Genomic DNA, 12,808 nt, shown 5'->3' with positions numbered 1-12,808 from the left:
CTTCTATTCTAAAAGAGTTTTTTTCTCCACTGTAGCTGATGCTTGTTTATGTAAAATTGTTGTTTTTTCATTTTATATTTTGTTATGAGCACTATGGTGACTTTTTCTTTTAGTTGGCTTTTTATAAATAAAGTTGAATTAAAATTAAATTAAATAAAGACACTAAACAGATGTCTTCCTTAAGTTTCATTGTGTTTACACCCCATTGTATTTGTTTAATATTGTTTTGTGTTGATCTTACATAACTTAATTTGTACTTTTTTTGACTTTACTAAATATTGCCTCCTGTCAACCACTTATTTGTCTTTATTTAGCAAATTATGATCCATATTACTTATAACTTAAACAATACTGGTTTGATACTTCTTTGGAACTAAATTGTAACATTTACTGTTAGTGTTCGCCATGGTAAGTTTTAGTGGTTCTAATGTAAATGTATTTGTATCTGGCATTGTGTACTTAATAAGTTAATAACAGTATGCCTATTCACAACTGTAACAAAATATACATTTTTGTGTATTTTACTGATGTCATTAGATTTATGATATATATATATATATATATATATATATATATATATAGCAATAACTATATTCCTTGGTCTACTTTTACTAGATCTGAGTTATAAGCTGTGATTTTACATATACAATATACAGTGATTATCAAGCCATGTGATTCTGCATATGATTAATTATTTCTAGTGTAATGTTAATGCAATTGTGCATAAATTATGAGCACGAGATATCATCCTAGTAAAACCTTAAAATTGCAATTTAAAAAAAAAAAAAACATACGTTTAACGTAAAACCACGTCTTGAACGTTTTGATATTGTTTCAAAAAACAATGAGCTCTGGGCTGTAAGAATTACTTTAATCACAAAGAAATAATATATGACACAGTTATCATAAAACGGACTTAATGAAGTATTTGACCTTCATGTGTACTTACGGTATTAATGCTGTGAATCTTTAAACATTGAATTTATCCCACATTTATCCCCATTTTAAGGTTAAAACAAAGAGGTTGTGATAGGACAGCAGCACATTTAAAACAATTGCCTCTCATGGAAATCCAAATGCTGGAAACCATTCACGGAATTGCTGATCAATTTATATGTTGTTGATGAGGTGCATTATACCGTATTTTTTGGATTATAAGGTGCACTATCAATGAATGGGTCTGACTGGGTCTATTTTCATACATAAGGCGCACCGGACTATAAGGCGCACCGGGTTGTTATTATTATGATGCATTAGGCAAAATAAAAGTCAGATAAGTCAAACCTGATAAGTCAAAATTGGCTCCCAGTCACTTTTCGTTTCAATTTTAAAATTCTGGTGCTGACCTTCAGAGCCTTGCATGGTCAGGCTCCCTCCTACATTAGAGACTTGTTGTGTCCTTATACCCCCTCCCGGAGGCTGAGGTCTCAAGATCAGAACCTGCTCATGGTCCCCCGTACCCGTTACAAGACCAGAAGAGATCGCTCCTTCCAGGCGGTCGCGCCAACGCTCTGGAACGATCTTCCGTTTGCTTGATTCCGTTGATACTTTTAAGAGCCAACTGAAAACCTATTTGTTTCAGAAAGCATTTTAAATTCCAGTGATAAAGGGTTGTTTTATGACCATCATATTATTGTGACTGTAACTGCAATTTGTATTGTATGCACTGTATGTATTGTGAAGCACTTTGTGACTTCTGTCTGTAAAAGGTGCTATATAAATAAATATTACTTACTTACTTACAAACTTTATTCAACTCATTAACAATAACTCTCACCATTGTTCAGGTTTCACACATAAAATACAGAACAATACACACTTTTTCAGTTCAGTATGTTGAAGCACAGTAGTTAACTTCATACATAAGGCGCACCTGATTATAAGGCGCACTGTCGATTTTTGAGAAAATTAAAGGATTTTAAGTGTGCCTTATAGTCCGAAAAATACGGTACTTTGTTTTTTCAATGTAACACTGCTGAGGAATCCGGTTAACAAAGGTATTAAAATGCAGAGAAACCTTCCGGAAGTGCCTAGCCGACATGGCTATGCTATCGGTTTTATTGATTTTTTCTTCATTTCCTGATGTCACTTCCGGAGCTGAGCGCGTCATTTCCTGCTGTCAGTTCCGGAGCTGAACGTGGAGGAGCTGGGCATGGAGGTTCTGCAGCTGGACCCTCTTGGACATCACTGGCATTTGAACTGCTCGTTTCTCAGAAGAGGGCAGGGAAGCAGCTTAGAGAGCAGGATTATTGAAGATTTCTCAGAGATGCAGGAAGGAATCCCAATAATACTTTGGGGGCGTTTTTGATATAGAATTAACATTGTAATCCCGGGTAATAACTTTAATCAAAAATCTGAATATCACTGTGAAATGTGCAAGGCGTGCTGAGGTGATGCTTTTATTGAAGCTTGGTGGTGGCAGCAGGTCCTGGAAGGCTGAAAGTGACAGATTTATGAACCAATATATTAAAGGAAAACATCAATGTGAATTTAGGGCATCTGTAGTTTAATGTATATGGTGATCACCCAGACATCCATTTAATAGGTATTTGTGTCTGGCCTTGAAGAAAAGGTTTACTGTCTTCAAATGTTCAGTAGTACTGACAACACCACTATACAAAATGCACAAACTTGTTCAAAAGGTTTCACTTTTAATGGCCCTGGTGATCTGCTCATTTTGAAAAATAAATTAAATCCTCCTATTATTAGCTTTGTGCTACAACAAGGTTATTCTACAGTAGAACATCAACATATCTGTGGACAGGATTCATCAAAACTGTCTGTTCACAGCAGCTTTAGGAAACAAGGACAGTATATTGATCTTCAGGGAAACAACAGGAGTCCAGGCTGGTATAGGTAAATATAAATAGACTTGTGACTTTTTTTCATTGGTTTTCAATGGCAACAGCAGCGTGTGGCATTGAGAACTGACAGTTGTCAATATGATGAATGGTTAGAATAAGATGAACATCTATTGAAGAATAAAATATGAAAAACTTCCAAAAAAATCTTTGACCAACTAATTGCTGACTATTTGGCTCTAAAACAACCATATATAAAAAAATACAGAAATGCTTCTAAATTACCCATGTTTATAAAGAGGCAGACTTAAAATGATCCACAGTCGCTCCTTATCAGACTAATTCCTGTAGGAAGTTGTATGCAGGTTCCTCACTGGAAAAGTGGCCATTCAATTCAAAATAAAATATCACTGTTCAGTCAAATTCACAACCTGATTTATTCTTTCTCCTCATGATAAGTAACATCGAAATTATTATTCATTTTCCACATTTACCCAGAAAAAGAAAACACTTCAAGATCTGCTACTTTTTGTTTCCAAGGCTGTTTACTTTTCAGAAGACACTTGTTTCTCTTGCTAGACAAAACTGGCTAGAAATTATCTGTTCACGTAAACCATAACACTGTCAGTTTTTTTATTTTAATTTATTTTTTTTACATTTTTTTCTAAAACAAAGACTGTAAATAGGAACATAAAAAGCTGAAGTTGCATGTTATTAAAACCTGTATTATGTAATATTGTCACATAGAATCTATGAAATCAAATTTAGAGATGCAGCCATGAAAGTGCAAGCTGTGTAATTATCCAAAAAGCCAATTGAACCCAGTTTTATATTTGATCTAATTTTACATTAACATCCAAACATCTGTGACTGTCACTAAAACGTCACCAACTTGAAAGCCAGAACATAAACAGATGACAAGAATGTCAGGAGCATATGATCCTGTTCTGCTTACAAAAGCAAAACAGCAGCTAAAGAAGGTTGCTTTGAATCAAACACCTAAACAGCCAACATTCAGAAACCTTCACCCACCCCTTCCAAAACATTTCCAGCATTTGAAAACGATATAAACAAACTAAATCAAAGCTTATCTTTGACTAACAAGCAAGTTTAATTAGAGCAAATCTGGACTCCTAGCATCTCTGTTCTCCTCTGCAAAGAGTTCGGACTTCACAAAATGTTTCCTCTGAGGTTCAGTGTGTATGAGTTACGGCGGCTCCTATGGGAGAGCTTCGATCACCACTTGCCCTCAGAGTGAGACTCAGCTAGGAGTGTCATTGAGTACCTAGGTGTGGCCGTGATTGGCTGGGGAGAGGCATCAGGTGAGGTCTGTCTGATACCTCAGTCAGTTGAGAAAAGGTCTCCAGCCGAGGGGAGCGGGGCCAGACCCCCGGTCACATTAGGCAGGAGAGAGAGATCGGGGAGGCTCTGAATATGGGATTTGAGCTCCTTTCTCACCTGTGTCACCCTAGCCAGTTTCTGCTTGTATTCCTGGAAAAGAAAATTAACAATATATGATAAATGTACAAGCAGCTAACTGGGTAGACGAGCTCTGGATCATCCAAATCTCACTCGTATTAGCAGATTTCAACAAGTAGTGATTACAATAAAATTGATCACTTTTATTGCTTCACTTATCTAAGTATTCATTCTAAAAATGTTATCTGCTTATACTGTATACTGCATGATACTGGAGAACTTTTTTTTACCTCCAGCTTCTTCTCCCTCTCTGTGAGCGCCTCCTTCTGGCTGTTAATGTATTCGGTTAGCATGCGAGCCAGCTGCCTCCGGTCCTCCAGCTCTGCCGCGAGTCGTCCGTTGTACTCAGCAAGCAGCAAACATGCCTCATCCACTGTTTTCGAAAGCTTATCGGCTGCATCTTTGTCTGTCCCCACAGTGAAATACTGTCACAACATCATCTTCCAAAATATGCAGTTTTTATGCTTTTTGAGGTACATAAGGTATTTCTTCACAGGCTGTTGATTTAAATTTTACAGATTTCACAACATGAGGATCATAAAAACCAAATAGGGGTGGGACAATAGACTGAGTTGACACGATAAGTTACGAGAAGCTGAGTTCACGAGACTGATACTATATTTCATTTTTAAAGGAAAAAAAGACCATCTTAATGCCATTTTTATTTACTGATTATTATCATTTAATTATTAATTATATTTCATTTGAATTTTAATTTGTATGAGCTTTTCAAGTTCTCAAACTGAATACAAATACTGAAAACAAAAAAAATAAATAAGCAGTAAAATGAATTACACTTCTCCTTTTTAAAGTGCCAAAACTTAAAGTCCTCCTGCCAGACTGTTAATTTGCTGTATACCAGTCTGAAACTAAACTAAATAAGGTTATCATTCTTATGGCGTCTCTTTTTTTAACAAATCTATAACAAGACTGTTTATGGTCGACACACACTTCGCTGCTGACCTCTAACAGTGATGTGTCCTTTGAAGGTGAGGCTCAGTGCTTTCTCACTTATCACAAATAATTATATTTAGGTCTATTATGTCTTTTGGTTTAAAAAACAATTTCTACTTTCATTTACCTGTAATTTTCTCTAAAAGGGAAACATCTTGAACTTCCTGCGGCAGTGAGGCGATCTTCTGTCGAACAGCTGCATCGCCTGAAGCAGCATTCTCCAAGTCCTGCAGAGCTTTGACCAGCTCTTCTGTCTGCATGTGTGACGGATTGCAAAAAAAGAAAACATGTAAACAAGGAGAGGAGTACAAAAAAAGAGGAACAATGTGGACAGAGAAGCCCACATGTAAATGTGTACATTCTCACTAGTTGTGCAGCAGAAGAGTCTGTGTTGTGAGGAGAGATGTGGCTTCGGTAATCATCATCCTCATCTTCCTCCTCCTCCTGGATCTTTTGATAGCTTCGTTTGACAGCTTTCTTTTCCTCTGTGTAATCATATTTGCACACCACAGAAAATAACTTCAACCTCAGGTACCCGAAAGAAACATAAGATTTGTGCTTATGTAAAACATAAAATCAAATCTAATGACAATCTAACCTGAGGGCCTAGGGCTGTGGTTGTTTGAGTCCTCTATGGCAAGACTGAGCTGCTGTATAAAGTCACTTCTGTAGAGATTCCTCTCCTTCCAGATATTCAGGAGTCTCTCCATAGGTTTCTTACAGTTCTCACCTCCATCACTACAGGAGGAGAGTTCTATTAGCTGGATTAAGTACACTATACAACGTGGCTTTGAGCATAGTCACCACACACAAACGTACCTGGCCACATGGGAACAGGCATCGACGAGCACAGTTTCAAAGTCTTTGGTGAACTCAGGTCCTTTTTTCTTGCTGTTCTGAATGACATCATTGGCTAAATAGAGAAACGTGAGCTTCCTGTTGGTTTTAGCTGAAAAATACACGAAAAAGTATCGTTACACTAATCATCCTTTTAATAAATTACACAAACTTAATTCATGTTTAATGCTTCATCATAGGGCTGGGCGATATGGACCAAAACTCATATCTCAATATTTTTCTCAAAATGGCGATATACAGTATTAATCTAAATAATTTTAACTAAATAAAGGCTTAACATTTGCTGATGAAAAAATGCCACACAAGCTTATTTATTAACAAACAGCTGCACAATATGTGCCACCAGTCTTTAGCTCCTCGAAGGGACAGCACGTGCCAGTGAGTCCTGTAGTGTGGATTGTTTAAAGGCTGGGATACACTGTGCAATTTTTTCAATCGTTGCACTCAGCTCCAGCTCAAACTGTGCGACTCAGACGCAGAGCCCGAATGTCCGCAGCTCACGATGCATGTTCTAGCACTGTACAGACCAACACTCTGACACGACCTGATTGCTCACACTGTACGTTCATACACGACACGTCGAGGTCATATTTCGGGAAATGCGACGTACAAATTAGAAGAAGAAGAAGAAGAAGAAGAAGAAGAAGAAGAAGAAGAAGAAGAAGAAGAAGAAGAAGAAGAAGAAGAAGAAGAAGAAGAAGAAGAAGAAGAAGAAGAAGAAGAAGAAGAAGAAGAAGAAGAAGAAGAAGAAGAAGAAGAAGAAGAAGAAGAACACTGAAGCCTCACCATTAAAACAGATGAAAAAGAAAAACCCGGAAGTGGAGAGACGCTCGCAAATCTCAGCAAAAAGAGCTTTAAAAAAGAAAAGACGGAGATGTGATGGACCAGGAGCTGGCTGGACGGTAGGGATGGGCGATATTGGAACAAAAAATTTTCCCGATAATTTTTAGCATTTATCACTATAATCACGATAAATGAAAAAATTCACAACTTAGTATAAACAGGTTCCTTACAAACACAAATAAATGTGAATACATCAACAGTAGCCACATTTAAAAAGGCTACAATATCTGCTGACTCAAACAGTTCATGAGCTGATATTTTATGAAATATATTTGTGCATGTGGATCACTATTACTGTTATTGTATGTAAATCATTTATTTCCTCACTTCAAATAAAATGATACTACGGTGTTTGCGCATGTGCAGTGTGAACGTTTACGGTAAGGCGGTCCGTGGCACTGCTTCAACTGTGCGATACCCTCACGAGGAGCTCATGAGGAGCGAATGGATTTCAAACATGTTTGAAATCCTCACGACCTACGATTGCTGATCGGGAGCTGCTCGTGAGGTGCTAATCCCTTCTCGTGACCCCATGTATACTACACGATGCACGACACAATCTAGCAGAGACTCGCACGATTCCCACAAAATAGTCGCACGAGTCGAAAATCAGCTCAAAATGGGCCAAAAATCGCAGTGTATGCCTGCCTTAAGGGAAGGTCTGGGTTAGGACGCACGCAGAAATCCATCTAACTGTGCTTTTCATGCTATTCTGAGAAGTAGTGAAAGCAGCAACTCCTAAAACAAGTATTTTTATACAAAATAAGGGTAACAATTTAGTTTAGGGAACACCTATTAACCATTAATTAGTTGCTTATTGGCATGTAAATTAGTAACATGTTGACTCTTAATTAGTCATTATTAAGTCATTATTAATGCCTTATTCTGCATGACCTTATTACACAACAAGTAAGCCATTAAGAGTTTTCCCTCAATAAAAATATGGCCGCAAGCGGCAAAAAACGGCCCTCGCCTTCACCATAACAGTGAATTTTATACTATCAATGCATTATTAGTGATTTGTTAAGACAGAAATATACTATTGAAATATAAACTTAGACATATTTCTAATTTTTGTTGTTGTACTAACACATCCAAGATCAATGCTGGAGTTGTAGTAGTAGTGGCTCCAGGAGGAGTGTGTTAAAGTTTGAGTTGACAATTTTCAAGATTTGGCCCCCAAATGGAGAGAATCTCGATACAAAATAACACAATAAAAAATAAAGCATGCGTCTCATTGACTCTTTTGATCGAGAGGCCAAAACAGAAGATCCACAACTTCACAACAAAAATTACAAATGTTTTTTTTTTTTATTCCCCCATAGTAAACTGTCTTCACTCTGTAGGGGGCGCTAACGTGGCATTTTCCATATTTCCAAATTGAGCTGGTATAGGGCCGAGGGTTAACGCCCTAGAAGTAGTGTGTTAAAATAGGACATTTGCCCCATATTAAATTCTCTTCACTCTATAGGGGCGCTAACGTGCCAATGCCCGTTTTTCACACAGTGAGCTGGTTTAGGGCCGGGATTTTAACAACTGATTCACATTTGACGCAAATCAGCGTTCGTATGTGCAAATAGGAGCATTTTCTAAAAATGTAATATTTTGTCATTTTTGCCCAAAACTCACGGCTCCGCCCTGCAAACACCGTAAAAGTTATCAAAAATCCATGCATAGCTTTCGGTGTTCCACTTCTCTAGATGATCTCCTCCAATTGTGAACTCCGTCAATCAAACGCCCTTGGAGAAATGCTTTAAAATACAACGTGAGCGAAAAAAGCAGTTTTGCAAATTTCAATTCAAGATTCTGGCCTTCCTGTGTATTTTTTGGCGTGGTCTGAATATTATTTTTTTACTTGTCTTGTCATGGTCTACTTTTGTGTCAATTTTCATGATTCTACGATTAATTCATTTTTTTGGCAATTCCTATCTCGTAATGCATTTTTGGCATACTTGGTGGCGCTGGCGCATCAGATTTTTGCATTTTTTTAATCTGAAATAGCCAGAAATTAGAGAAGAGGGTGATTACATTTTGTTTGAATTTTTGAGACTCTACATAATGGTTCAGTCGGTGAAAAGTAGGTGAATTGGTTCTGACACCGGGAAACAAAGAAGAAAGAAAGAAATGTAGCCGCAAACGGCAATAAACAGTCCTCGCCTTCGCCGCGCCACCTTCGGCAATCTGCGCCGCCTATCAATGCATTATTATTGATTTGTTTAGACAGAAATGTCTAAGATATAAACTTAGACATATTTATAATTTTTGTTGTTGTACTATCACATCCAAGATCAATGCTGGAGGACCCCCTCGAAAACGAGATGTTCCATCTCAAGGGGCATATCCTCCAATAAATAAAAATTTGACTAACGGAGTTGTAGTAGCTCCAGGAGGAGTGTGTTAAAGTTTGAGTTGACAATTTTCAAGATTTGGCCAATTTCCTATTAACCCAAATTGAGAGTATCTCGATACAAAATAACACGATAAAAAAAAGCATGCATCTCATTGACTTTTTTGATTGAGAGACCAAAACAGAAGTACGTGAAAAATTCCAAACATTTTTTATTTCTTTCCCCCATACTAAATTGTCTTCACTCAGTAGTAGAGATGTAACGATTCGCTCAACTCCCGATACGATTCGATTCACGATACTGGGTTCACAATACAATTCTCTCTCAATTTATTTTACAAAATGGGACTGTAAACAAATGATTGTAAATATTCCTTGTTTTTGGGGGGGGAAATAGAAAATACTGTACTATTTTCCATTTTGTTTTTCATTATCAAAAGAATCCCTTGATAAACTATTCAAAACAATGCAATTCAATTAAAAATAAATCTTGAATGAAATAAAGGAATAATACAAATGAAGAAGCCTATTTATTTAAATTCTGGTTCTATAATAAACAATGTAAAACTGCATAATAGTTATTTTTCTTTTTAAAAGTGCAACTGAAAATGTATTTTGTGCCTTAACAACTAGACTAAAAAAAAAAAAAAAACAGTCATTGCCCTGTATTTACGTCAGATATTTGTTTGAACCTGCAGAGGGCGCTGGTAACCCAGTGGTCAGTTGGCATGCAGATATTATTGCAGTGAAGAAGAGATGCTATGCTAGCAGACAGAGCTAATAGAAAAACATGACTTATACAGATATTCACGTAATATTACAGATATTCTTTCGGTGCTAATGGGGTAAGGAATCATCTATGAACATATTTAAGAGTAGAAGGCAGCCAGAGAGAAAGTAGTTGCAGATTCCGCCCGCCGCCTCAGCATTTGGACAAGAGAAGGATGAATATATAAAATATAAAAAAAGTACTGCGATTCAATTTTCAGAAAATTGATAACCGTGATACCTATGAATCGATTTTTAACTGCCTTACGATTAAACGTTACATCCCTACTCAGTAGTGGCCTGTGTACCATTGCATCTGGCGTAAAAGTAACATTGCATTTCAGAAAAAGAACATCGTACCAATAGTAAAATATGGTGGTGGCAGTGTGATGGTCTGGGGCTGTTTTGCTGCTTCAGGACCTGGAAGACTTGCTGTGATAAATGGAAGCATGAATTCTGCTGTCTACCAAAAAATCCTGTAAGAAAATGTCCGGCCATCTGTTCGTGACCTCAAACTGAAGCGAACTTGGGTTCTACAGCAGGACAATGATCCAAAACACACCAGTAAGTCCACCTCTAAATGGCTGAAGAAAAACACAATGAAGAATTTGGAGTGGCCTAGTCAAAGTCCTGAACTCAATCCTATTGAGATGCTGTGACATGACCTTAAAAAGGCGGTTCTCGGTCAAAAACCCTCCAATATGGCTGAATTACAACAATTCTGCAAAATTGAGTCGGCCAAATTTCCTCCAGTGTTGTAAAAGACTCATTGCAAGTTATCGCAAACGCTTGATTGCAGTAATTGCTGCTAAGGGTAACCCAACCAGTTGTTAGGTTTAGGGGGCAAACACTTTTTCACACAGGGCCATGTAGCTTTGGATTTTTGTCTTCCTCATTAATAACACCAAAAACTGCATTTTGTTTACTTAATGATCTGAAAACATTTAAGTGTGGAAAACATGCAAAAAAGTAAGAGATCAGGAAGGGGCAAACAGTTTTTCACACCACTGTATATATATTGGTCATTTTTTATATTGCCAAAATAGAAAACGTGATATATCTTGAATCACAATATATTGCCCAGCCCTACTTCATCAACTGTTTTTTTTTTCATTTACTTGTCAGCACACACTTAGTGATTAGCTGTTAATATGATTTTTGTCCTTTGAAAGTCTTCCTATAGGAACTCTAACAGTTACCCTAGCAGGCTATGCCTTGTAAACAGCAATACCTCTGAACTGTTTCTTTACTCAAACTACACACATGTACAATTTGACATCTGATGATGCACGACTTGCACGTGCCAAAAAATTACCAATAAATCAAATTATTTTAGAGAGTTCAGCATAAAGACTTCACGTGTGAGCCTTACACATTTTAATTGTCATTTTACTCACAAAAGGGAAACCTGTCTAAGTGTGCAAAATAACATAAAAAATTACCTCAGTAACACATTTTTTGTTTTTTTTATACTTAATCTCCATTTTAGCTTGCATAATGTTGTAATACAGTGGTTTGAGGTGCCTCTACACTCTTTCAGCTTACCTAAACAAGTATTACTGAGGCGTGAATGAATATCATAATTTCTATAGATAGCTTTGGGATGCATTAATAGGAATCAAAGACAAAAAGAAACACAATCTACAATTCTGTAATAGTAATTTACAGAACGCAGATGAAATTTCTATCCAGAAGCTCCTTTTTTACACAGTCAAGACTAAACACAAAAATTAAGACAGCTGCCATATTAAGAAACTTATTATTTAAATATTCAAACAACCACGCGTAAACCCCTATATCCAGGCAGGGGTCTATTTTAAACACACACACACACACAAAACTTGGCAGTCAGCTCTACCTTTCTTCAGCTCTCGGTGCCACACTTTGACGATGAGTGCAGAGTGTTTGCGGTGGTGGATGATCCACAGAGACAAAGTCTGCACGCTCTGCTGAGAGCTACTCAGCTCCGTAAGCTTCTTTTCCAAGGCGGATTCAGAGAAGGACGACATGTTAGCGTGCTCCCTTCAGCGTGCTCCCCTCAACTCCGAGCTAAAACACTCGCACCGTCATAAAAACTGAAGGCAAGCCGATAACTCAGACCCCAGCCCAAGCCCCCAAACTATTATTTTCATCCGTCAAAATAACCTTCGCTTTGGAATTATTTGTAACTCAAGCTGCGTCCCCCGTGTTTGTTTACGGCTGCTGCTAATGTTAGCAACCGAGCTAAGCAGCCATCTGCATAGCTCAGCAGCCTTGAGACTTTGTGGGAAAAAAAGACTGAGTTAAAACGGGCTACTCCCCTCTAATACCCAGCGACATAAATCTCAACGTGCCAAATAAATACAAATGATAGGTTGAGAAACTTAAAGCCCGGTTTATGTCGCTAAACTTTCTAAAAGAACGTCTCAAAAAATGGCAGCAGTCCGCACTTTCCTCTCGACGTATGCGTCGCATAGTAGTGACGCATTCAATAAAAAAAAAAATCTTTTTTTCTTTTTTATTGAACATTTAAAAAAATACGAACTCTCGATGAGCCAAAAAAGTCAACTTTTAAGATCTTCAGAAGCGAAGAACAAAAAAAACAAAAAATCAAAGCAAAAAAGGGGGTACAATTAAGGAAAACAAAAGAGCTGGGCATAGAAAAATATATACATATAAATATAAAATGATCAATCGGAGCATAGGCACAGAGGAGATCAGGGCCAAACACAGCAACAAAAGGTCAGTCTGTAAACAAATCCGGGACGACTTGGCACCG

General features: G+C 37.4%; 1 protein-coding gene across 1 annotated transcript; it reads right to left on the bottom strand.

The window, feature by feature from the left end:
* Positions 1-2,631: 2,631 nt before the first annotated feature.
* rprd1b (regulation of nuclear pre-mRNA domain containing 1B) lies at positions 2,632-12,524 on the bottom strand. The gene is made up of 7 exons (XM_028451946.1): positions 11,909-12,524; positions 6,054-6,183; positions 5,833-5,972; positions 5,601-5,719; positions 5,362-5,488; positions 4,511-4,686; positions 2,632-4,292 (listed from the first exon to the last, which is right to left on the bottom strand). The coding sequence occupies exons 1-7, from the start codon at positions 12,057-12,059 to the stop codon at positions 4,143-4,145; spliced, it is 993 nt and encodes a 330-aa protein (XP_028307747.1). The 5' UTR covers positions 12,060-12,524; the 3' UTR covers positions 2,632-4,142.
* Between the last annotated feature and the right edge of the window lie 284 nt (positions 12,525-12,808).

Source organism: Gouania willdenowi, chromosome 7 (assembly GCF_900634775.1).
Source record: "Gouania willdenowi chromosome 7, fGouWil2.1, whole genome shotgun sequence".
NCBI lineage: Eukaryota > Metazoa > Chordata > Actinopteri > Blenniiformes > Gobiesocidae > Gouania > Gouania willdenowi.
The sequence above is the reverse complement of the archived record's forward strand: the minus strand, read 5'-3'. Positions and strand labels throughout refer to the sequence as shown.